This window comes from Acomys minous (genome assembly GCF_964271855.1).
Source record: "Acomys minous genome assembly, chromosome: 16".
Classification (NCBI taxonomy): domain Eukaryota; kingdom Metazoa; phylum Chordata; class Mammalia; order Rodentia; family Muridae; genus Acomys; species Acomys minous.
The window spans coordinates 19,865,642-19,891,750 of NC_140498.1; the positions used below are offsets into that span (position 1 = coordinate 19,865,642).

Here is a 26,109-nt window from a genome sequence, read left to right on the forward strand (position 1 = left end):
CTCCGGCATTATAAAGAGCTCCACGAGTTGGCATTGTCAGGCGGTGGCACCGCGCGGGACAGAGCTCAGGTCTGGTCTGCCAGCAGCGTACGGCGGCGGCCGAGCGGATCTCCAGCGTCGGTGGACGCGGAGGAACCCCCGGGGGTGCGAGCGTGAGCGCGGCCAAGCCCGCGTCGCCTTCCGCGGCGAGTAGGGCCTCGCGGCGTCATCGGCGGCTAGGTGAGCGGCCGGGGCCGGGCCGCGGGCGGTGGGCGGGAGCTTGGGGAGTGCCGCGGGGCCTGACGCGCCGTCGCCGCTCGTTCCAGGAGCCGCTGCGGCCTGGCCGACCATGTCGGACGCGGCTGAGGAGCAGCCCATGGAGACGACGGGAGCCACCGAGAACGGACACGAGGCCGCCCCCGAAGGCGAGGCCCCGGTCGAGCCCAGCGCTGGGGCGGCGACCCCCGCCGCCCCGGCCGCATCTGGGGGCGGGACCACTGCACCCCCGAGCGGGAACCAGAACGGCGCCGAGGGCGACCAGATCAACGCCAGCAAGAACGAGGAGGACGCGGGGTAGGTGCGGCCGCGGGCCGCCGCCTTTGTTCCGGGACAGTCTTTTGTTGGCGCCACGCGGCGGGGGGATGGGCGGGCGGGCGGCGGAGCGGTGCCAGGCGCGCCCGCCGGTGGGCCCGGGCGCGGTCAGGCGCTTTGGAGTTTTGCAGGAGTTTGCGGGGTCGACCGTGCGGCCCTCTCGGGCTCCGCGCGCGGTGCTTAGACCGCAGCGGGCCTCTTGGGCGGGCGGCCCCGGAAGAGGAAAAGCGGCCGACCGCGAATCGGGCCGCGAGGGCTGCGTCTGGGCTGCGTGGGCGGAGTTGGCGCGCGGCGAGCCGGGCCTAGCCTGCCTCCGGTCGAGGGGCGGAGTCATAGTCTGAACCCTGGGGCGCTCGCGGCCCCAGGAAGCTCGATGAGTTCTCTGGGACCGGTTTTCGGTAGGCGGGGAAGAACGGAAAGCGAGCTCTTGTAGATTGATGTGTGCAAAACACGCTAATTTAAACTTGCGAAAGGTCATAGGTTAGTCTTTACCCCCGTTGTGCCTTTCCCGCAGTATGGCTATACAATGTCGTTCAGCTGTGAGCTCTAGTTGAGTCAGATTGCAGAGTAATATTTGAGGGATTAACTTGAAATGGGGCTCCACGGCAGACTGGTTCCTGGGACAGTGGCTTCACAAACACTTGGCCTGCAAAGTGTATCCAGGGACATGCTTATGTAAAAAGAAAAAAAATCCATCTGTTTCTAAGATTTGTGACCCTGTCTCACTTTCAGAAAAATGTTCGTTGGTGGTCTGAGCTGGGATACCAGCAAAAAAGACTTAAAGGATTATTTTACTAAGTTTGGAGAAGTCGTTGACTGTACAATAAAAATGGATCCGAACACTGGACGATCAAGAGGGTTTGGGTTTATCCTCTTCAAGGATTCTTCCAGTGTGGAGAAGGTAAGCTGGGGATTCAGCAGCAGTCTCTGTTAGGATTCTGAGTCCCAAGGACCTTGTGCCCTGCGGTGTGAGATGAGAGAGACAGGTTTCGAGGGATAGTGCAGGTTGAGTGGAATACATGTGAGGGAGCGAGTCTGTAGGATTACATTTCACAGTAATTTAAGAGCTTGTTGAGTATCCTGCAGGAGGATACTTTTGGACAGGAACTAGGGACTGCCTTTGGCCTTCTCTTACTACGTCTTTTGTATGTCTATTCGTGGGCTTGGTGTTGTGCTAAATATTTACTGTAGAGATTAAAAGTTGCTGGGCTCTAAGCCCAGCAGTGGTGGTGGTGCACGCCTTTAATCCCAGCACTCGGGAGCCAGAGGCAGGCGGATCTCTGTGAGTTCGAAGCCAGCCTGGTCTACAAAGGGAATCCAGGACAGCCAAGGCTACACAGAGAAACCCTGTCTGGGAAAAGAAAAAAACAAAAAGTTGAAGATTGCTGGGAGGATAGATGCTTTTGTCCAATTTAAATGGGGATGGGACCACAAATCTTAAATCTCAGAAAAAGTGAAGGCAGAGTGAGGAGGAGTTCAGCACTAGATGGTGCTGAGTTCTTGGCCACTGCTACTTTATTGAAAGGGTGAGTCTACAGGTTAGAAAAGTGGGTACAGAGCATGTCCAAAGGCTGATGGGGTTGTGTGTGCCCAGGTGGTGATCGGTGTGGGAGGCTTGGAGAACACTGGGCTGGGAACTCCATTTAGCTCTAGAGAGAAGTAAGGCTACTTTGTGTAGAACCTGACACACTTCTGATTTACACACAGGTCTTAGACCAGAAGGAGCACAGGCTGGATGGTCGTGTCATCGACCCTAAAAAGGCTATGGCTATGAAAAAGGATCCTGTGAAGAAAATCTTTGTGGGAGGTCTGAATCCTGAAGCCACGGAGGAGAAGATCAGAGAGTACTTTGGCCAGTTTGGGGAGGTGAGTGTGGCTTGTTTCTCCCTGGTTTTTGCTGGCCTTGCCTGGCTGGAGATTAAGTGGTCTTTTCTTAGGTTCTTATCTATTCTGGGGTACCAGAGGGGTTTAAACCTTAACTTTGCTTATGTTTTTACAGATTGAGGCTATTGAGCTTCCAATAGATCCCAAGCTGAATAAAAGACGGGGTTTTGTTTTTATTACATTTAAAGAGGAAGATCCTGTGAAGAAAGTTCTGGAGAAAAAATTTCATACTGTCAGTGGAAGCAAGGTAAGGTGTCATAACTGCTTCACTTGCTCTTGGCAGTATAGCTTAGGTTAGTAGCGTAGACTAACTTGTAAGAGCCTTCTAGGTTAGGTGGTGCATGTATAGTGGTACATGTCTGTAATCCCAGCACTTGGCAAGGCAGATCTATGTATTGGAGGGCAGTCTGGTCTACAAAGTGAGTCCAGGACAACCAAGGCTTCACAGAGAAACCTTGTCTCTAAAAAAAAAAAACCAAACACACACACGGTTTGGTCCTTCTCAAAGAGATGCTGGGCTGGCTCCATGGCTTAAGAACAGGGTCTTCAGGAGGACCCTGCTTCATTCCTAGCACCCATGGTGCCTTATAACCACCTGTAAGCCTATAACCACAGGCCAAGGGATCTGATGCTCTCTGGCCTCTGTAGGCATCACCACATGCTGTACTCAGAAGGCACTTTAAAAACTAAAACCAGGTGTAAAGGAGGCAGAGGAAGCCTGGCTTCTGTGACTAGAGCTGCTGACTAGACTCCTGTCCTGCTTTAGTGTTAGGGATTGATAGTGTATGGTCCATGGGTTAGGAGATCTGCAGTGGTTGTAAAGAAATCAGTCTTCTGAGCTGGGTGTGGTGGTGCACTCCTTTAATCCCAGTATTGTTTTAAAAATTATCTATATTATCTGTAGGCTTGGCTAGCAATCAGTTAAGACACAGACACTTGTTATATTTTAAAAGTAGCCTTGGTTAACCTGGGGCAGGGCAAATAACAGTCTTCTAAACTACTTTTTATAGAAGGGCCTCAGACATGGGATCCCTGTCTCAATCTTATGTCATCTGTTTCTAATAACTTTTATCAAGTTACTTCTCATCCATAATCTCATATACTTGTTCATGTTTTTTATCTGAGCTGGATTTTCTATCCACGCTGCCAGCCATGTGCTTGTCTCTCCAGCTATCCCATGGTGGCCTTCCTTTACTTCAGGTCTCCTTTCTCCTTGAGGCAGTCCTTCCCAGAATTCCCTTCTTCTCCTAGTCCCACCTATTTCCTGCCCGGCCCAGGTGGGATAGCTTTTTATTAAGCAAAAGGTCAGTTAGAGACAGTAAGCATCAAAATACATCACACCATCCCCCCCAACATCCCAGTACTTGGGAGGCAGAGGCAGGTGGGTCACTGAGTTGGAGGCCAGCCTGGTCTACAAAGCGAGTCCGGGACAGCTAAGGATACACAGAAACCCTGTCTCTGAAAAACAACCCCCCCCCCAAAAAAAAAAGTCAGTCTTCTGGACCTCAGTAGTTAGTAAGTGGGTTTCCATCTGAACTGATGTCTGTCTTGCTCCAGAGCTTTGCTACTACTTTTAATTCTTGTCCCATTTTAGGCATGTTTTAGTCAACTCTACTGTAGGCAATGACCTAAAAAGCTTGTTGGGATCCTGTTAACTGCAAATGTGGAGTCATGTTTAGTGACGTGGTGTGCTGCTGCAGTCATAGATTTCAAATTTAGGAGGATTGAAGGTGTGGCTGAATGTCTCTTACTGGAGAACTTGAAGTGGCAGCCAGATGGGCTAGGGTGGGGCTCCAGATAGGTTCTCTGCCATTCTCACTGGGTTGGGGATTAGGTAGGCAGTTGGGACATTGTTAAGTTATTCCACTGGAAATGACTGCTCTCTTTTTTTGTGTGCTCTATTGTGAAGTAGTAGGAAGAGCCTTGAGCCTCTGCGGCAGTGACTGCTACTGGTGGACTTCAGTAAATATCCAAATTTCTTAGTGTCTTTTTTAAAATAGAAAGCATAGCTTGATAGGGAGATAAGAACATCCTCCCACCTGTCTTTGAGACAGCATCTCCCTCTGTACCAGGCTACTATCAAACTTGAAGGGTTCTGCCTGTTTATGCCAGCCCAGTGAGCTGGGATTAAAGGCGTGTGCCTGCCCAGTTTATCTTTTTTTTTTTTTTAAATGGGAGTGTGTCAGGACTGCCTTTAGAAACAAAGCAGAAACATTTTTTACCCTCTTGGAAGTTTTCAGGCATAAAAGTGACTGTTGAGATTTAGAAATAAAGCCTATCTCAGTAATTGACCAAAATTTTTTTGGGGGAGGGGGGTTTCGAGGCAGGGCCTCTCTGTGTTAGCCTTGGCTGTCCTGGACTTTGTAGACCAGAATTGACCAATTCTTAGAGAGGAGAGCGCCAGGCATTATGGCTTCTAACAAAGCCCATACACTTGCTTTATCTGTAAGGTGGAGGTCATCTTGCCATCCTATTAAGATGAGTATCTTCTGCAAAAAGAAAAGAGTAAAAACTTTAGTGTCCTGCCAGCAAGCAACTGAGCATTGACTACTATAGAAGTCTTTGTAGCATTTCAGCCTGAGCTTGTCCCACAGACCTTGACCCAGTGTCCTCTTGGCTTTTAGTGTGAAATCAAGGTTGCCCAGCCCAAAGAAGTGTATCAGCAACAGCAGTATGGCTCTGGGGGCCGAGGAAACCGCAACCGAGGGAACCGAGGCAGTGGAGGTAAGTGGAAGCTGGATAAAGACTTTCCCTGCCTGCAAGGAGCTTTCTGTGCCTGTCTTGGGATTGCCTCTTGGTGTTCTGTGTAGTAGGGTAGGCCTGGGCAGGCTGGGTGTGAGGTGGGCACAGCTCAGGTGTAGGAATGGTTTTCCTGGGTGGAGGCTATGTGCTTGTGTTGCTGTGGTTCAGTGGCTTCATGGAATGAAAGAGCCTTATCTCTCTCTTGTGCAGCTTGGGGGCCCCCAGGCCAAGGGGACAATTGCATTGCACTGGGAAGAATGGTGGGGGCACGGTGGGATGTGCTTAGCTTTGTGGCTGTCCTGCGTCTTGGTACACACATACCTGTGGGCAGAAAGGCAAAGCTGTGCCAGGCGCTTAGCTCCTTCCATCCCAGGCCCCTCTAACTCCAAAGCCTGAACTGCATCTTTTTCAAGGCAAAGCTGCCAAGGGAGGGTGGAGGTGATCAGAGGGTGATATGAGTGTGAGTAAGCTTTCCAATATTCCCAAATGAAGTTAACTGGCATCCTGACCTCCTGGATTACAAGGCTGGGCCTAAGGCCCTCTATACCAGAACAGTAGCCTCTTGGCTTCTACTTGTTGCCATAGTAACCCCGCCACCCAAAGGGCAGGATTTCCTCCATCCTAGCTCCTGCGTGTGCTAAATGGTCCATGGGCCCCTGTGCCCTGCTCCCCCCACAGGTCAGAGTCAGAGTTGGAATCAGGGCTACGGCAACTACTGGAACCAGGGCTACGGCTACCAGCAGGGCTACGGGCCTGGCTATGGCGGCTACGACTACTCGCCCTATGGCTATTACGGCTACGGCCCCGGCTACGACTACAGTAAGTAGGAGAGGGAGGCCCCATCTACTTCCTCCTAGGGGAGGCAGGTCAGGTAGTTCAGGGGCCAATGGCAGCAGGGACTTTGGAGTCAGACAGGCCTGGCTCATATGCTGGAGCTACCACATGGAGCTCTGGTTTAGCTTTCTCAGTAAGATGTGAGAAGCTGGTATTAAATTATGAGGATATGTGGCAAAAGCGCCTGGCACTGGGTAAATAATTGTACATACAGTTAAGTAGTAGCCACAACCACAACCTTGTTCTTATTCCTAGGTCAGGGTAGTACAAATTACGGGAAGAGCCAGCGACGCGGTGGCCATCAGAATAACTACAAGCCATACTGAGGCGGCAGGAGCGGCCGACTGACCGCACACGCTTTGTTTGGACGCGGAGTGAACACAATTATGTACCAAATTTAACTTGGCAAACTTTTATGGCCTGTCCCATGTGCATCTTATTTAAAATTTACCCCGGAAATCACTCTCCTGTTTACTATTCCAGAGCTCTAGTTGTTGTAGGCAGCGTGTGGCGTCTCAGAGGCCAGAGTGGCATTTAGGGGGCTGATTTTATTACCAGGTTACCCTGTTGTAGATTGGAGGGTCTGCTTCCTGCTGCCGCTCTGTAGCCTGGACCTGTGGACCCTGGTTGTAAAGAGTAAACTGTATCTTAGGAAACCAGTGTCACCTTTTTCACCTTTTAATTTTATATTATTTGTGTCATACATTTCCAGTAATGGAAGTGTTAATTTTACTGTACTTTTTGGTACCTCTTGGGAATCTAATGTATTGTAAGGTATTTTACACGTGTCCTGATTTTGCCACGACCTGGATATTGAAGCTATCCAAGCTTTTGAAATAAAAATTAAAAAACCCCCCAAGCCTGGGTGAGTGTGGGATGCTCTTGTGAGACCTTGCCCAGCGTTAGAGGTGTTAGGTGCTCTGGGACTAGGGTCCCCTGTAACAGGGGTCCTGGAGCTGTTTTCCCACCTGATCTTTTCAGCTACCATTTTGTGCCCATAGCCTCCATATCTAGAGAATACCTTGCCATGCATTATGCTCCATAGCCTTAGTTTCTATCTAGCAAACACAAGTCCTGATTACCTGGAAGGTGCTTGACTGAGCAGCGCTGGATCCTCAGTGTTTCACAACTTCTTACTTTTTCTTCCATGTCTGCAAAAGTGACCATAGATGACCACAGATCTGCCCTACATGGTTCCCCAGTATTGTCTACCCTCAGTTTCTAGGATTCTTGGAATGGTAGTTTAGAGGTTGGGCCACTTGTCTATCTAGGCATATGTCCCACCATTTCCTTAACACAGATGGTCCCATATGTGAGCCCAAAGCACTTGTGTCTAGTCAAGTCACCAACCACTCGTGTTCTGTACACACAACCCTTTCAGAACTGTACCAACTCCAAACATCCACTAGGGACTGGGCTGGCTAACACTGAAGTGATAGGTTCCTTGCTGGCTGGTTTTTGTGTGTTGGGATCTGAGCTTTGTATAACAACCACTTTGGCATATAATTTCCAGTTTAGTAGTTTCCTTAAATAAATTGAGGGAGACCTTGGCTGCTCTTGACCTTCTTGAGTGATTTAGAGGTTATGGGGAGAATTTGATGGCAGTCAGCCATTCATTTTAGCCACTCAGCAGCTGAGGACGCCCTAGCTTAAAGATAAAATGATGTTCCTGTCATTAATATTCAGGGCGTGCATAAATGCACAAATCTTATTTTCCCCCTTTTTGCTGCCACAGAACTTTATAGATGGAGGCTGGGATTGAAGGTATGTGCTACTACTGCAAGGCCTAACATGTTTGCTTGGGTTTTGGCTCTCTATTCCTGGCTGTTCTGGAACTATAAACCAGGGTGGCCTCCCAATTTATAGAGATCTGTCTGCCTCTGCCTCCAAAGTGCTTAGACTAAAGGTCTGTACCACCTGGTTTTTTTTTGGGGGGGGGTTTGAAAAGATACAGTGTAGGTAGTTCAGGATTACCTTGAACACGTGCTCTCTGGCCATTCTACCTACCAAATGCTGGGATCACAGGTGGTCACCACCATGTCCAGCTGAGTTCCATATTGATGCCTGTCAGCGCATGTAGGTAAAGGCCACACTTCTTGAGGCTTCTTACAGGCTCCCTGGTGCATACTGGGAGGCTCTAGTTACTGGTCTTACACAACTTGTAGTGTTGTCTTGAACCCAGGGCCTGATACATGCTAGATGGGTGTTCTACTGAGCTTACCTGTTAGAATGTCATCCAACTTTGCTACCACGTGCTGTGCATTGTCCAGGCTGAAGCACATTGGAGGCTTGAACTTCAGAACATTCCTCCCAGGGCCATCAGTGCTCACTAAAATACAGTTCTCCTTCAGCCTGCAAGAATAAGACACTTTACCAACAGCCCTTGTTCTCTGGCCAGCTAGCTGGTCCCCACCCAAGGTATACTGTTCATTGTGTATAACCTACCACTGTCTTACTACACAGCTCTGGGTGTCCTAGAATTTGCTCTGCAGACCAGCTGGCCTAGAACTCAGATCCACCTGTTTGGCTCTCATGACAGCTGGTTGTTTTTTTATTTGAGACAAAGTCTATATAGCCTTGGCTAGCGTGGGCTTGCTTTGTAGACCAGGCTGGCCTCGAATTCAGAGATCCACTGCCTCTGCCTCTTGAGTGCTGGGATTAATGGCGTGTGCCACCGCGCCCGGCACAGCGGGTGTGTGTGTGTGTTGAGTTTCATAAGGTTTTTACTAAGTTGCCTAGGCTTTATTGGCTTTTACTATAGTTGAAGCCAACCATATCATACCTACCCAACTCCATCCACACTATCACACCTAGTCTAAGTGGCGTTTGTTTGTTTTGTTGTTGTTTTGTTTTTTGACTCAGTTTTTGTCCCAGAAGGATTTGGGGTCAGCCAATTCCTTAGAGTGACTACAATTACAACACTAGCCTGGGCCCTGGCTTCTATACTATCTATTTATTTATTTTTAATTTTTTTTGGCTTTTTTTTTCCCCCGAGACAGGGTCTCTCTGTGTTAGTCTTGGCTGTCCTAGACTCACTTTGTAGACCAGGCTGGCCTTGAACTCACAGCGATCCGCCTGCCTCTGCCTCCCGAGTGCTGGGATTAAAGGCGTGCGCCACCACACCCGGCCCTTTTTTGGTGTTTTTGAGACAGGGTTTCTCTGTATAGCCTTAGCTGTCCTGGACTCACTCTGTAGACCAGGCTGGCCTCGAACACAGCGATCCGCCTGCCTCTGCCTCCCGAGTGCTGGGATTAAAGGTGTGCGTGTGTGTGTCCCCCCCCCCCCCCCACTTTATGTGACAATGTATAATCTGTGATCCTCATTGGAGTGGATGAGCTGGCCGAGGCCAGTTGACCCAGGGTTTTTCATGGTTGGAGTAGGTTTAGTTGAAGGGGGTGGGTGTTTCAAATTGGCTGCTACAGGCTTTCAGCCAAATAGAAAGCTGGAGGCTCATTGCTCTAGGCTAGCTACAAGGGGCCCATAGTGTTTCCTATTTTGGGAAGGCAACTTAATTTTAAGAAAAAGTACCTGGAGACTAAATATTCTGCCTCTTCGGTTGCTGGTGTCCTCAGGGTATCTTTGATCAAATCCACACCAATGAAGAGCCCAGTGCCCCTGGAGGAGGTGGTGACATTACAGCCAAGGTCCTTGCCTTTCTGTTCCGGTGTAATCCCCTCCCCACCCCACCCACCTTGGTGTGGGATGAAGGTCTTCAGAATCCCAGTTTATATAGAGGGTAGATGTAGACATTTCTTTATTCCAAGGTAGGAGATGGAACAGTGCTGAACCCCTAGCTGGTATTTTGGTTAGTGTGCCCCTAGAATCTTACCTGACATCTCCAATGATAGGATGCTTGGTTTTCTGCTGCCTGAGGTGCTTCATTAGGAAACTGCCCACATTACTGGCATGAGCTTGGAGCTGTTCTGTTTTCAAGACATCCAGGACTGCCAGCCCCACAGCACAGGACACCGGGTTGCCACCAAACTAAGCCAGGGGATGGTAATGTCAGATGCTCTGCCAAATGGACCATAATCCATGGACTTGCCACAAAGACAATTTTGGGAAGGCCACAGGCCCAAATGTTTGGTTTTTTGAGCCAGGGTTTCTGTGTAGTCCTTGCTGTCCTGGACTCACTTTGTAGACCAGGCTGGCCTGAAACGCAACAGATCCACCTGCCTCTGCCTCTCTGAGTGTTGGGATTACAGGCGTGTGCCACCGCACCTGCCTTAGGGTTATCTTAAACTGGTTTCCTGGGGGGTTCCTATGAACTCTTACGTCTTCCTGGGTCTTAACTCAGGCCATGTATAAGAGGTGAGAGAGCTAGTCCAGCCCCTTCTGGCCTCTGGACACCAAGCACACTCATGGAACACGAAGACACACATGGGTAAAATGTCCCACGCATGAATCTTTTGAAATAACAAGTTGAAATAGTCCGGGAATTTGGCTCAAGAGTTTCTGCCTACATGGCAGTGGTGGCAAATGCCTTTAATACCAGCACTCAGAAGGCAGAGACGCATTCAGATTGAGGTTGAGGCCAGCTGGTCTACAGAGTGAGTTCCAGGACGTCCAAGGCTGCACAGAAACCTTGTCTCTCCTACTTCCCCCTTCTGTTTTTTTCAAGATAGTTTCTCTGTGTAGACCAGGCTGGCCCTAAACTCACAGAGATCTGCCTGTGCCTGGCTCCAGAAACCCTGTTTTCAAACAAAGTAGGGCCTGGTAGCAAACACCTTTAATGCCAGCAACACTGGAGGCAGAGGCAGGTGCATCTCTTGAGTTTGAGGCCAGCCTGACCGACACAGTTCCAAGCCAACCAGGATTGCAAGACCTTTTCAAAAAGCTTGTGTGCATGCCCATATGGGTGCAGAGATCAGAGGTAAACCTGTCCTTGGATATGGATGTTATCAGGAAATACCCTGTTTGTGAGACCCATCTTCTCCTAGGACCTGGGGCAGACCAGTTAGACTATGCTGGCTGTCCAGGAATGTAGTCTCTGCCTTCCTAACTCTGAGATGACAGAACTGTGCCACTAAGCTGGCTTTTTACTGGGTTCTGGACATTGGACACTCACCTTGTACTTTATAGTTTGGACCATCTAAAATATTTTTCACCTTTACTTACTTTTTTGAGGTAGAGCTTCAGTGTGTAGCTCTAGTTAGCCTATTAACTATGCAGACAAGGCTGGCCTAGAACTCAACAATCTGCCTGCTTCTGCCTCCTGAGTGTTGGTATTAAAGGCATGTGCCATCACATTTGGTTTCATATAAAGTTGTAAAAATGAGCAGGGCGTGCTGGTGCAAGTCTTTAATCCCAGCACTTGGGAGGCAGAGGCAGGCAGGTCTCTGAGTTTGAGGCCAGTCTGGTCTACAGAGTGAGTCCCAGGACAGCCAGGGCTACGCAGAGAGAGATCCTGTCTTGAAAAAAGAAAAGTTTAAAAAAAACAAAAAAATCTCGGGGTTCAAGAGATGGCTCAGTGGTTTAGAGCACCACCTGCTTTTCCAGAGGTCCTGAGTTCAATTCCGAGCAACCACATGGTGGCTCACAACCATCTATAGTGTTATCTGGTGCCCTCTTCTGCAGATAAAGTGCTCATATACAATAAATAAATCTTTAAAAAAAAAAAAAAACAAAAACCTCAGGCCAGTTGAGATGGCCAGGCAGCTCAGTAATTAAGAGCCAGCTGTGCAAGCCTGATGCTATGAGTTTGATCCCTGGAATTCAGGTAAAAAGTTAAGTGTACCAAGTAACATGGTGGTACATGCATCTGTAAGTTTGGAGTTTAGAGTTAGCTTGGTCTACACAGTGACTTCTAGCCTGGCCAGGGATACATAGTAAGATCCATCTAAAACAAAACAAAACAAAAAAAACCCAAAACAAACAAACAAGCAAAAAACCCAAACACTCAAGAGATGATTGGTAATGTTTAGATGGTTTCTCACAAATATATAAAAGAAATGAAGACCACTGGCAAGTGTCTGAAGGTGTTAATAGTATATATTAGCAGGAAACTAACCTCAACTCGATAGGTGTCTTCCACATAGAAACACACAGACAAATGCATATACACAGAAAAGTTTTTTCTTTTTTTTGTTTTTTGAGACAGGGTTTCTTTGTGTGGCCTTGGCCATTCTTGACTCTGTTGACCAGGCTGGCCTCGAACTCAAACCAGTCCTCTTGCCTCTGCCAACCGAGTGCTGGGATTAAAGGCATGTGCCACCACGCCTGGCTTTATTTATTGATACATAGAAAATTTCACAAGCACTAGCAGCTAAAGAATGAAAACGGCTGGAGAGATGGCTCAGAGGTTAAGAACACTGTTCTTCCAGAAGTCCTGAGTTCAATTCCCAGCAACCACATGGTGGCTCTCAACCATCTATAAGGAGATCTGGTGCCCTCTTCTGCCTGAAGGCATACATGCAGGCAGAGCACTGTATAAGTAATAAATCTTTTAAAAAGGATGAAAACAGGCCAGGCATGGTGGCACTTTAATTCCAACACTCAGGAGGCAGAGGCAGGCGATCACTTGAGTTTGGGGCCAGCCTGGTCTACAAAGTGAGTCCAGAATGGCCAAGGCTACACAGAGAAACCCTGTCTCCAAAAATTAAACCAAAAAACCTCACCAAAGCAAACAAACAGAATGGAAACAGACACAAACTCCACACAAGAGGGAACATGTGGGTAGTCACTAGGAAGAGTGCTGCGGAGAGAGGCCCTCTGTACCCTCTGGCAGGTAAATGGCCAGAGCTAAAATAGAGCAACCCTCTCTAGGAAAACCAAACAAACACAACTCTAAAAATCATAGAGATGGCTTACAAAATCTGAATTTGGGGAACAGCATGTCAAAACCACATGGATCACCATTTTTTTTTGTGTGTGTGTCTTTGACTGGCAAAGACAAGTATTGAGCTGAGTGGAGGTGCACACACTCCTGTAATCTTGCTGGCGCTCAACTGGGACAGAAAGATCCCATCAGTTTGAAGTTGGATGGATTGTGTCTTCAGTACCAGGCCAGCTAGGGCTTCACAGTAAAAGCCTATCACAAAACAAGCCCCAAACAATAAGTATGGGTGAGCTGTTTTGACCTGTGAACAGCTTGGGAACACATGCCATTATCTTCTGAAAGAGTATGGGCACACCCTCTGGCCTACCAGTTCGACTTCTGGGTTAATTTGTAACTGATCTTTTGCACATGGAGAACAGACTGTTAAGAATTTTCACAGAGCCAGGCAGTAGTGGCTCATTCCTTTAATCCCAGCGCTTGGGATGCAGAGATAGGCGGATCTCTGGGAGTTCAAGGACAGCCTGGTCTACAAAGTGGTCCAGGACAGCCAAGGGTACACAGAGAAACCCTGTCTTGAAAAATCAAAACAGGGCTGGAAGGTGGCTCAGTGGTTTAGAGCACCTGGCTGCTCTTCCAGAGGTCCTGAGTTCAATTCCCAGCAACCACATGGTGGCTCACAACCATCTATAATGTGATTTGATGCCCTCTTTTGCAGATAAAGTGCTCATATGTATAATGTATAATAAATACATTTAAAAAAAGAAAAAGAAAAATCAAAACAACCAACCAAACGAGAATGTTTACAGTAGCCCAGAGAACAGCCTCAAAGCACATCAGCAGATATGAATGAGTCAAGTGTGGATGTCATAAAATGGAAAACCAGAGTGCCAAACAATATAAATGATTCTTGGTAATATGTCAGGCAAAAAATAACCCACAATGTCCCAAGAGTTAATGTGCATCATGAGAGGTCAAGAAGCAACTAGGGTTCAGAATCAAGAGTCTAGGGACAAACACCAGGATAGATGCAAGGTAGAGTCAGGATCCTAATTTATCGGAGGCAAAAGCATCTCATGAGTTTATCAGTAGTGGTGGGGTAGCTCAGTGGAGTAAGGTGCCTGTTGCCAAGCCTGCTGGACTGAGTTAGAATTTTAGAACTCGTGATATAAGGAACAAATGACCCTTCAAAGTTGTCTTCTGACTCTCACACATGAGTAGCCACACATGCACTCATAAACAAGTAAATACATGTAAAAGCCTTTAACGACAATAACCAAGTACCCAGCTAACTAGAGGGCGGTACACAGACAAGGGCTGGCTTTAGCTTATGCATTACGAGCCAGGTTCCGCCCTATTGGGCCAGGAAACAAGCCTCCCTCCGCAGCTGGCTAGCCACTGCTCACCTACAGACTTGGCTCCTGACTTCTCTGTCTCCTCTACTTGTCCCTCGGCCCTGTGTCCATGTCCTGTTTGGATGTCCCTTCTGGTGTCACAGCAGACCATGACATACCATGCCCACCAACCTAGGCTCTCCAGAGTTAACAACACAGTCTAGGAGCGTTTCTTGCCCTGACATGAAGACCACCCAGGCCAGAGGCTGTCATTTGGGCAGAAAGTGATGTCTACCGAAAGCACCAGATCAGACGCCACTTCCCTTTCTTAGAGTGACCCTCATTGCCTGTCTGACATCTTGCCAAATGCTGACTTCCTTAAAAATTCAAACAGCTGTTTATGGAAGTCCTAGTGAACACTCAACCCCTTTCCTTCTCTGGGCCGTTTTCTTCTCCACATCGACGACCAGAGATTTTCCACAGGGTGCTTCAGTCCCCATCTCTGAGAAGGAAAGCTTTCTTGGGAGCCAAGGTAGCTCAGGGTTAGGCATTTGCATGGCACAAAGGGGCCGGGGTTTGATCACTACCACTGTGAAACAAAAGCAGCAGCAAAGCCAGGCTGCACACCCCTTGCATACTTTTACTCTCTTCAAGGTCACTGACTGTGATTGCAGGAGGCTCTGGCCAAGGATCTCAGGCACCCACCCAGCACCTGCTGCCTCAGAGCCACTGAACTGGGTGTGTGTGAAGGCCCTTTCCCTCCATGACAGGGTGTGGACCTTGTGTCTCCCACACTGACTTTTTTTTTTCCGAGACAGTGTTTCTCTGTGTAGTCTTGGCTGTCCTGGAACTCACTCTGTAGACCAGGCTGGCCCTGAACTTTGCCTGCCTCTGGGATTAAAGGCATGCACCTCCATGCCTGGCTTGGTTCTTTAGCTTTCTTTCTTTTTTCTTTTTTTGTTTTGTTTTTTTGTTTTTTTGGTTTTTTTTGAGACAGGGTTTCTCTGTGTAGCCTTGACTGTCCTGGACTCACTTTGTAGACCAGGCTGGCGTGGAACTCACAGCAATCCACCTGCTGGGATTTAAGGCTGGTTCTTCAGCTTTCTGACTCTAGCTAGCATCTGCCATAGGTAGGCAGCTGCTGCTGGAAGGAAAGGGATTCCTGCATTCTGTGTGTTTTATACAGCCTTATCTGTGATAGCATTTGGATTAACAATTTTTTTTTTTCCGAGATAGGGTTTCTCTGTTATAGTCTTGGCTGTCCTGGACTCAGGTTGGCCTCAAACTCAGTGATCCACCTGCCTCTGCCTCCTGAGTGCTGGGATTAAAGACGTGCCACCACGCCCGGTGGATTAACAATTTTGAAAGATGTTTTACAGTATTTGAAGAAAAAAAAATCTGCCAGGCATGGTGGCGCACACTTTTAATCCCAGCACTCGGGAGGCAGAGGCAGGTGGATTGCTGTGAGTTCAAGGCCAGCTTGATCTACAAAGCAAGTCTAGGACAGCCAAGGCTACACAGAGAAACCCTGTCTCAGGAGAAAAAAAAAATCTGACCCACCCAGGCCAGGTAAGATAGTACACACTTTTTTTTTTAGATTTATTTATTTATTATATATACAGTGCTCTGGCTACACGTACACCTGCATGCCAGAAGAGGGCACCAGATCTCATTATAGATGGTTGTGAGCCACCATTTGGTTGCTGGGAATTGAACTCAGGACCTCTGGAGGAGCAGTTAGTGCCTTTAACCTCTGAGCCATCTCTCCAGCCCCACTCCTTTAATTCTAGCACTTGAGAGGCAGGGGCAGGTGGATTCCTGAGTTTGAGGCCAATTTGATCCACATAGTGAGTTCCAGGCTAGTCAGTGCTACACAAACAAAAAACCTCCCCTGACTGTTGCTTCCCAGAGGAGGGCATTCAGAGTCCCTCAGGCTGGGCACAGGGATAGCCTTGAGGTCTTAGCTGACTAAGGAAATGGCAGCTGAGTGGCAGCTAACAGAACCCTTGTCCTGCAGCATTACTCACCGTGTTGAAGTATTCTACACCCGTGGCTTCAAATGCCCTTGACACAGCTTGGGTAGTGGCCATGCAGGCGACAGGGTGACCATTGCCGATGGACTTGCCCATGGTGACGATGTCAGGGACAAAGTCTTCCCCCTCCAGCTGGAAGGCCCAAAAGTGCTGGCCTACGCGGCCAAACCCGACCTGGATCTCATCTGCCACAAAGAGCCCTCCGGCCCTGCGTATGTGCCTGTGGAGGACAGACGGCCAACATGGCTGTGGCGAGCTGACCAGGAGCTGGAAGTCCTGAGGGGTTGAGTCCTCACCTTGGGCATATGGCTAGCCTTCCCAGGGGGGGCCACTATTTCCTTAAGGGTTTGTTTCAGAAACTTCTGGCCATCGGGCCAGGCTGTAGTTGGAATTTGGAATTGACCTCAGGAAACCCAATTAGATCCTACCCTCCCCTTGGGCAGGGCCCGGCCGTCTACTCACTCTGCCACCTGGGAGAAGTAGCCAGCTGGGGGAATGATCTGCCCACCTACACTGGGCAGAGACTCAGCGAAGAAAGCTGCAATCTGTGGATGAGACAGAGGGCAGTGCCTCTTTGGGTGCTATGTCACATCTGAGGGTGTGACTGACACCCTCTTGATGCCTCAGTCCCCTTGTACTTGGGCTTGCTCCAGTCATCTGAAGTCACTTGTGTACCCCAGCCTCCACCTCATAAACCTTTTCTTCCCTGTCCCCATGTGGGCCAGCACCAGTCTCACCCTGCCTAGAACAAAAATGTGTCTTCATCCTTACCCACACTGTCCTTTAACATATCTTGCCGACACCCACTGTCTCATGGCTGTCACATCTGAGCCTACTTCTTGTCCCTTGCTACTGCAGATGCTGTCCTACGTCTTCCTGTTTTTCATATTGCCCTCAGGAGGATGCTTCAATCCAGCACTGAGGTCATATCTGCCCAGCTTAAAGCCCTTCTTCGCCTGTGCATGATTTCCCCGTAGTGCTCCCCCTTGGCGAGGCCTCTCTGGCACACTGGACAGTTGATAGAATGGGAAATTGCCTCTTTGAAAAAAAATTTTTTTTTATGTATACAGTGCTCTGCCTGCATGTACATTAGAGGGCATCAGATCAAATTATAGATGGTTGTGAGCCTCCGTGTGGATTCTGGGGATTGAACTCATGACCTCTGGAAAAGCAGTCAGTGCTCTTAACCGTTGAGCCATCTCTCTAGCCCAATTGCCTCTTTTATATTCATTTATTTTTGGATTTTTGGGACAGGGTTTCTCTTTGTAGGCCTGGCTGTACTAAACTTGCTCTGAGTTTCAAACTCAGAGATACACTTATGTCTACCTCCTGAGTTGGGATTAAAGGTGTGTGCTACCACACCAGGCTTCTCACCTTCTTACTTTTTAAAAAAGTCCGGGGCTGGAGAGATGGTTCAGTGGTTAAGAGCACTGGTTGCTCGTATAGAGGATCTGGGTTCACTTCCCAGCAACCACATGGTGCCTCACAACCATATGTAATTCTAGTCCTGGGGATCCAGTTTTCTCTTCTAGCCCCGAAGGGCACTGCACACACATGGTACATAGACATAAATGTAGGCAAAACACCCATACACACAAAATACTAAAAAACTATTTTGTATAGAGTCTCATTAAGTTGTTCAGGTCAAGATGTGGTTTACCTTCCTGCCTTTCCCCTGTGCACTGCTGATCACACGTTTCACCTCACTGGCATAGGCCTTTGCTGGATCGGGGTGGTCCTCCCGGTAAGGGCCTCGGTAGGTGTCTGGGAGAGGAGCCTGTAGGGAGAGACACTGCCATGTCATGCAGGCTTGGGGGTGGAAAGTGAGCTGTTGTGACGGTGGGTGTGCATACCACATGGACCCATTCCTTCTGGCCATCCAGGTCCCGGAACTTGTAGGGACTGATGTCAATCAAGGAGCTCAGGTGACCGTGATAAGCACTAGGGAGAAGCAGGATGTGGGCTTAGGTCCTGGCAAATGGTGGCATTTATTCCCTGGCCTAGCCCTATCTACTCTCTGCCACTGTTGAAGACAAGCAAAGGGCAGTCTTTCTGACTCAGGCACCAAGCCCTTGATCTGGGGATGAGTCCAGGCTTGGAGCGGCTTCCTGCAAGGCTGATTGCTGGCATGTCACAATTCTAAGCATCTGACCAGCCTGGATCAGGTTTTTCCTCTGTACAGTTGGGATGGAGGATTATAATGCATCTCAAGTCTTAACTAATTTCTAACGCCCTTTGCTCTCTGTCTCAGTCAGCTGAATCTCCAAATGCTGTGGGGCTGATTTCACCCCCCAGCTGGTCTTTTAGAAAGGGCTGAAGACGAGGCCTCCAGGGAGGTGTCGTTGGGGTCTGGTTTGCATGCCTCACTGGTTCTCAATGTCTCTGCATCCTCCTCCTCTGTCCCCCTTAATGCCCAAGGTCAGAGCCTCACAGGCCCCTACCAGGCCTGTGGAGCCCAGTTCCGGAGAAGCAGGGCTGTGGGTTGTACTTACTGGTCTAATACTACCACATCCTGGTGTCCTGTGTACTGGCGAGCCAGTCTCAAGGCCAGGTCATTGGCTTCTGACCTATGACAGAAAATACGGGATGACTTAGAATACCACTCAAGCGCGCGTCCCGTGGAGAAGGGGCCCTTCCGGCATTGAGAGCATTCTCGCGACACCATTCCCTTGGCAAACATCTAGTGCCTTCTGTGCATCAGGAGCAGGGATTAAAGGCGTGCACCACCATCAGAGCCTGGCTCTGATACGTCCATCTTGAGAGCTGCACAATGAAGACAGAGTGATCATTTCTGTAAGCGCCAACACCGCCCAGGGTGCTGAGGGAGACCCAAAGGAGGCTCCGTGTAGGTAACGGGTCATGGAGTAAACTGTTCTCAGAGTGCTGTGTTGAAGCCCTAACTCCTAATACCTCAGAATGAGCTCTGTGTGGATGAGGCCTTTAAACAGGTGAGTTGAAAGGAGTACTTGGGGCAAGCCTCACGCCCATCTGAGAAATGAGCTGGCTCCCCAGATACAGGGACATTTGCACGGACCCTCTGAGGTGGGTGGGAAGGCTGTCAGGGGCGAGGTAAGGAGTGAGGCCTCGGGACTGACTCCATGGTGTTGGAACTCTAGCTTCCAGAACTTTGAGAAAATGCATTTGTTTTTCTTTATTTTACTTTTTGAGGTAGGATCTCTCTACAGTGCCCTGGCTGAACTCACTGTGTGACCAAGTGGCCTCAAACTCATAGAGATCCGCCTGTCTCTGCCTCCAAGTGCTGGGATTAAAGGTGTGCGCCACCATGCCTGGCCTGAGAAAATACATTTCTATTGCTTAAACCCCAAGTCTGTAACTGTTTGTTGTGGCTGCCCTAGCCATCCATACAGTGAGGTCAGTGATAGATCCACAAAGAGGTAATATTTGCCCTAAATCCCGAGAAGATTCTAGTTCTCCAGAAGAGAACACACGGGTCCTGTTCTGTTTGGTATGGTCAGGCAACCGAGGGAAGGGGGCCAGCATAGGAAATGGGGAGCTATGCAGCCACACTCCCAGAGCCGAGGAGGAGGAGGAAGAGGAGGAGGAAGAGGAGGAGGAGGAGAAAGAGATGCTCTCATTTTAGGAGCCAGCCTGGCTGTTTCTAAGGGAATGAGGTGGGAAGTGAGGAGGCCCTGCAGGCTGCGTGCCTGAGAGCCATGGGGATGACCTAAGAGAGATCCTGGGGGCAGATTAGATAGGCCTGGGGTGGGGTGGGGCAGGGCAGGGCATCTCAGAGAAGCAGTGCTGTGATCTCACACAGGCACTGGTAGAAGGCAATTCTTTAAGCATTATTTTACAGGCTGGGTGAGGTGGCGCACACCTGTAATCTCAGCATTTGGGGAGGCAGAGGCAGGAGGATCTCTGTGAGTTTGGTGCCAGCCTGTTCTACAAAGCAAATCCAGGACAGTCAAGGCTACACAAAGGAATCCTGTCTGAAAACAAACAAAAAAACCATTATTTTAGCCGGGCGGTGGTGAAGCACGCCTTTAGTCCCAGCACTTGGGAGGCAGAGGCAGGTGGATCACTGTGAGTACGAGGCCAGCCTGGTCTACAAAGCAAGTCTAGGACAGTCAAGGCTCCACAGAGAAACTGTCTCAAAAAACAAAAAGCATTATTTTACTTTTTTTTTTTTGGCCTGGCCTAGAACTCACTATGTAGACCAGGCTGGCCTTGAACTCATAGAGATCCACTTGCCTCTGCCTCCCAAGTGCTGGGATTAAAGGTGTGTGCCACCATGCCCAGGAACAGACAATTCTTGGTTGTTTTTGAATATATGAAGTTGGAGATAACTCAGATGTCAGATGTTTTAGTTAGAACCTTAAGTAGAAAACATGGGAGGCATCTGGGTTTTAAAAACCTTTTATTTTTTAATGTAAATGTGGTCTATATGGCGGGGGGGGGGGCCTGGGGTAGTGGGGGTGGTAGTGGGGTGGGGGGGGATGGTGGTGGGATGGTGGGGGTTGGGTTGTTAGTGCAGTGCCAAAGGAGGCCAGAAGAGGGCACTGAAGAGTTTCAGGAGGTTGTGAGCCACCTGATGTGGGTGCTGGCAACTGAACTTGGATTTTCTGCAAGAACATCAAGTGTTGTTCTTAACCATTGAACCATCTCTCCAACTCTCCTTCTTGTTTCAATTAAAAAATGTATTTTATGTGTATGGGTGTTCTGCCTGTATGTACATCTACATGACATGGGTGCCTGGTGTCCATGAACATACCATTGGAATCTTTAGAAATGTAGTTATAGAGGGTTGTGAGTGGCCACACAGGTGCTGGCAGTCAAATCCGGGTTCTCTGGAAAAGCAGACACTGCTCTTATCTGCAGAGCCATCTCTACAGCTCCAGCGTCTGTGGTTTTTTTTTTTTTTTTTTTTGTTTTTTTGATACAGATTTTTGAGTCGCCAGCACATGGGTGCCATTTATTTCCAAGAAGATAGATGAGATCACAGAGGGAGAAAAAAACCGGAGTGGGACCTGCCCCACAGAACAGGGGAGGAGTGGCCCTGGCAGCTGGTAGACACCAACTCTGTCAAATTGCTGAGAAACAGGTCAGGGAGCAGAGAGGTCACAGGACTTGGAGACATGTCGCTGGAGTCCACACAGAAGGACGACAACAGGACCTGCCTTCCTGTGCCCAGTTCCCTTTCCTTTCCAGGGGTTCTAGACTAGGCTCTTGTAGCTCCTAGGGGACGGAAAAGCCTGTGCACACTACGTCAGTGCACTTCCTTACCGGCGAAACGAAGAAGGTAAATTCTCCTTCGAAGTTCTCCAGGAAACTGAAGACTTAAGTGGCAATGTCACCTGTGATTGTTCCTCTAACCCAAATGCTATTTGTTGGAATTTTCTCTCAGACGTGTGATCATCATCCTAACTCTGTCATCACTGCCCCTCCTAGTGCAAGTGCCCAACACTAGCTACTCTCGCTCTCCCCATCCTGATAGCACGACCTTCCCGACTAAAAACTAAAACCCTTCAGAGGGGGCTGGAGAGATGGCTCAGCTGCTCTTCCAGAGGACCTGTCTTCTTTCTCCCTCTCTCTCTCTTTCTTTTTTTCAAGACAGGGTTTCTCTGTGTAACCTTGGCTGTCCTGGACTCACTTTGTAGACCAGGCTGGCCATGAACTCACAGCGATCCACCTGCCTCTGCCTCTCAAGTGCTGGGATGACAGGTATGCACCACCATGCCTGGCTCAGAGGACCTGTTTTCAGCCCCCACATGTCAGATCACAACTGTCTATAACTGCAGTTCCAGGAGACCTGAGACCACCTTCTGGTCTCCACGGGGCATATGCACATGGTGCATAGACATGCTCAGGCAAACACGCAACACACATGAAAAAGAAGCATCACTCATCAGCACCAGAAAAAAAACAAAAAAACCAACCCTCATTCCCAATGGCTTTCTAGGTTTGTTTGTTTATTTTCTTTGAGATAGGGTTTCTCTATATAGCCCTGGCTGTCCTGGAACTCACTCTGTAGATCAAGCTGGCTTTGAACTCACAGAGATCCACCTGCCTCTGCTGAGATTAAAAGTATGAACTCACAGAGATCCACCTGCCTCTGCTGAGATTAAAAGTGTGCACTACCACTGCCTGGCTGCTAGTGATCTTAAGATAAAAACAACTTCTCCCACTTGGCTATGGTCCTGGATCCCTTCCCAGGGTCTGCTCACTCAAACTCTCAATTCAGCAAGCATTCCTTGCCCCTTTACGACACAAGGCCTTTGCCCAGGCTGTGCCAGGTGGTGACCAACCTAGACAAGAATACTTATCCCAGAGTGACTGCACCCTTCCTTCCTTCTCCCCTGACTACCACCTCAGGAGCTTTTAGCATCTACATGCTACGTGGAAGCACAGTCAAGTCAGGTCCCCCACTGCTCCTAGGCCTCCTTACTCTGTATTCTTGCCCCAGAGAAGGACCCTTCCATGATTTCACATTTCTCTGTTGGGACCACTTTATGTCCTTAAAGCTTGCTGAGCCATCTGAGGGCTGAATCCACCAGGAAGAGCTAAACCCATTACTTCACTAAGTCCCAATGTGCCTGGAAGTTAGGGGATGGTGTCCCCTACAAAGGAAGAAACTGGAAACAACAGAGAAAGCTCCGGGGTTGACAGGGTCTGCAGCTGGGAAGCTTGGCGAGCCTCGCCCTGAAGTTGCCCCCAACCCCGCTGCTCCACTACGCGGTGCCCACATGGATGCCTTTCTTCTTTGAACTTGGTTCTCAGCAGCATGTTGGCTGCTGTTCACTTACCCAGAATTCAGGAAATAAAACACAGAGAGCTTCTCCGGCAGGGTCTCCGACAGCCTCTGAGCATAGTCCACGATGTTGTCATGCAGATAGCGACTGTTGGTGTTGAGCACCAGGTTCTGTTCGTGTGCAGCTTGGACCACGATAGGATGGCAGTGGCCAACTGCAAGAGGGCCACCCTCCATCACATGGCTGACTCCACTCAGCCTGCCCCCCCTCCCATGATGGCAGTGGCCAACTGCAAGAGGGCCACCCTCCATCACATGGCTGACTCCACTCAGCCTGCCCCCCCTCCCATGATGGCAGTGGCCAACTGCAAGAGGGCCACCCTCCATCACATGGCTGACTCCACTCAGCCTGCTCCCCCTCCCCCCAAGTTCCATCTGCAAATCCGTCCAGGTGAGATGAAGTTAGTGAAGGCAAGGTGGGAAGACGGGAGCTAATGATGGGGGTGGGGTGCACAGAGATGCTGGCATGGAATGGAAGGTCTCCAGAGAGATTGGACAGGTGGTCCTGTAGAAATGTTATCTAGAAAACCCATGGTTTTAGGTGTTTTGAGACCCTCAGCTGGAGGGGGACGGCTGACCACGGTAACAGAACAGTCGGTCAGAGCTCACCACATGCCAAGCAGGATCAAATCAAGTTAACACTAATTAACAATTATCCAAAACACCTGGAGGTGAGTGGCTAGTTGATTCTTATTTACTGTCCAATGAGCGACAAGGCTCCGGTTTTTTTTGTTTTGTTTTTTTAAAAAATTTATTTACTTATTATGTATACAGTGCTCTGCCTGCATGTACGCCTGAGTGCCAGAAGAAGATATCAGATCACATTATAGATGGTTGTGAGCCACCATGGTTGCTGGGAATTGAACTCAGGACCTCTAGAAGAGCAATCAGTGCTCTTAACCACTGAGCCATCTCTCCAGCCCTTGTCTTGTTTTTTTTGAGACAGGGTTTCCCCTGTGTAACCCTGGCTGTCCTGGACTCACTTTGTAGACTAGACTGGCCTCAAACTCACAGAGATCCACTTGCCTCTGCCTCCTGAGTGCTAGGATTAAAGGTGAAAGCCACCAGCCTGATGGGTGGGTTTTTTTTTGTTGTTGTTGTTGTTTTTGAGACAGAGTCTCTCTGCGAAGCCCTGGTTGTCCTGAAACTTGCTACGCAGACCAGGGTGGCCTTTAACTCAAGAGATCCATTGGCCTCTGTCCCCTGAGTTCTGGGAAGAGTCCTGGATTTTTAACCTTTATCTGCCTGCAATGTGCCTTTAACGCAACCTGCCTTTCCCTCCATCAGCTCTGGGAGCCCGGGTAGGCTGAATTCATAGAGTTTCCTGTAGCCCTTGCAACAGGCAATATGGGTGAAGGCCCGTAGTCATGACCCTGTACAGGGCCAAGATGATCATGCTACATTTGTGGTCATGGCTGGGCTCTATACCCAGCTTGGACCCTGCTCCCTGAACTTCTGATTCCGGCCTGGTTTAGCATAGCTGTGATGTGGGGCCTTTTCAGGCGACTTCACAAAGACTGAAGGCCCTCAGATTTATGGCCTCAGCCGCCTCTCCTACCTCACCAAAGGTCAGAAGGCATCATCATACTGACCATGAGCCACGTTGTTGATACAGTCCAGGAACTCTCGCCCTTGCTCATCGTACAGGTACTGTCCTTGGCCTCGGATAATCTTAATAGGGTCCTCAGGAAAAAACAGTCTGCAGGAAGAGCTGTGGGGACAGGCAAAGAATGGGACAGCTCTCTCTGAAGACCCAAAGTGGGGACTCCCCTGGTCACAGCCTCCTTCACTCTGCTGGCTTCTGGAAAGGACAAAAGCTTGCAGGGCAAGGTGTGACTTGTCACTTCTCATTCCTAAGAGAGCAGGACAGGGGCAGAGAGTTGCTGAGACAAAACTATTTAAGCCTTGGTGGCCCCCTCAGTTTTGCTTGCACACACCAGTTCCTTGGGTCCTGGTGAAAGAGGCCTTGGAATGGCTTCCTGAAGAAAAGCCCCATGTTAGGAGTTGGACTCAGCCCGAACTTCCCAGTGGCCCTGCTGCCTCCGATAGTGGTGGCTAGGTCTAGTTCTAAACTCCAGCCATCGCCTCCTCTCCACGTGGCACCAAGGATTCCCCTCACAGGCCAAAACCAGACTTCCTCTAATCCTGCCAATGACAGGACTGCCCCCCCGCCCCCCCCCCCCGTAAGGCCCAGCTCCTTAGGATGCCAGGGGGCAAAGCCCCGTTCTCCTCCTCGGGGCAGGGGACGCCCCTGAGCCGCGGGGTGGCCCACTGTGGCTTCTAGTAGGCTGAGAGAGAAAGGGAAGTCAGGGACTCGGGGCGGGCGCTATGCGCGCCTTCCAAGCCCGCACCCGGTACCTGAGCAGCCGGTGTCTCAGGTCCAGAGTGGCAGCCTTGGCGCGAGGGTCCCCGGCCATGGCGCCGTGCTGTCAGTCGGTGCCAGACGCTGCGCGCTTGGCCCTGCCTCCCTCCCGCCTACGTCAGCTCTGGGTGGGGCTTCAGTGCTGGCCCCGCCCCCAGGAGCTTCCCTCCTTGGCGTTCAATTATTTATTCAAGCAACCAGCGCGCACCCTCGCTTGCATTTTGTGCCGTAGCTCATGGATACTCTGCTCTGGTCCAGGGTCGTACCTTACCCTTCTCTCCTCTACCCCTGTGGTTTTTCTCCCAGAAATGTGTCCCCAGGTCGCCGGGTTGAGCGGGACTTTGGACTGCGGCTGGGCACGCTGGAGCAAGTCGCTCTCTCTGCGCTTAAAACGTGACTGACGCCCTGTGAGGTCGTAAACCTCCCCAGACCGGTGCAGGAGAGCTCGGGGCCACTGCTGGGGCAGACCACGGAGATCACTGGAGATTCATGCCAGGGCCAGGCAGGGTGAACTTGGACATGTGACTCCGCGAAGAGAATCTTGCAGTGAACAGATATGAAGAGGGTTGAAGAGTCCTTTCCTTATGTACTGTTCAGGAAACAGGCCCGGGGGTGGGGTGTGCGGTTGGTAGGGGGCAAAGAGCTTTGCTCCCAGGCACACAATAGCCTCACTGCAGAGGTTGGACTAAAATAAGGTCTCCTGGACTACTAGCACACTGAGTGACAAGCGAGCTCTGCGGTCAGGGAGTTGGGAGAGCAGAGATACGCCCTCGGGTGTTGAGCGCTGGGACTGCCTGCCTCGATAA

At 49.7% G+C, this 26,109-nt stretch overlaps 2 protein-coding genes across 5 annotated transcripts; one reads left to right on the forward strand and one right to left on the reverse strand.

Annotated features, from left to right (window-relative positions):
* HNRNPAB (heterogeneous nuclear ribonucleoprotein A/B) lies at nt 1-6,889 on the forward strand. Of its 2 annotated transcripts, XM_084762435.1 has the most exons (8): nt 1-219; nt 306-552; nt 1,303-1,471; nt 2,278-2,436; nt 2,570-2,701; nt 5,079-5,178; nt 5,875-6,015; nt 6,286-6,889. In XM_084762435.1, the coding sequence occupies exons 2-8, from the start codon at nt 329-331 to the stop codon at nt 6,354-6,356; spliced, it is 996 nt and encodes a 331-aa protein (XP_084618561.1). In that variant the 5' UTR covers nt 1-219; nt 306-328; the 3' UTR covers nt 6,357-6,889. The 2 variants fall into 2 exon arrangements, with proteins under 2 accessions (XP_084618561.1, XP_084618562.1); XM_084762436.1 differs by lacking the exon at nt 5,875-6,015 and having other exon boundaries at nt 3-219.
* Nucleotides 4,771-25,436, reverse strand: PHYKPL (5-phosphohydroxy-L-lysine phospho-lyase). Of its 3 annotated transcripts, XM_084762424.1 has the most exons (13): nt 25,300-25,436; nt 24,534-24,652; nt 22,937-23,096; nt 18,665-18,739; nt 18,026-18,113; nt 17,833-17,949; nt 16,635-16,717; nt 16,167-16,392; nt 9,860-10,014; nt 9,559-9,645; nt 8,252-8,382; nt 7,113-7,181; nt 4,771-4,943 (listed from the first exon to the last, which is right to left on the reverse strand). In XM_084762424.1, exons 1-13 carry the CDS (start codon nt 25,356-25,358, stop codon nt 4,912-4,914), a joined length of 1,401 nt encoding a protein of 466 aa, XP_084618550.1. In that variant the 5' UTR covers nt 25,359-25,436; the 3' UTR covers nt 4,771-4,911. The 3 variants fall into 3 exon arrangements, with proteins under 3 accessions (XP_084618550.1, XP_084618549.1, XP_084618551.1); XM_084762423.1 differs by lacking the exon at nt 4,771-4,943 and having other exon boundaries at nt 6,459-7,181; nt 25,300-25,435; XM_084762425.1 differs by lacking the exons at nt 4,771-4,943; nt 9,559-9,645 and having other exon boundaries at nt 6,459-7,181.
* Between the last annotated feature and the right edge of the window lie 673 nt (nt 25,437-26,109).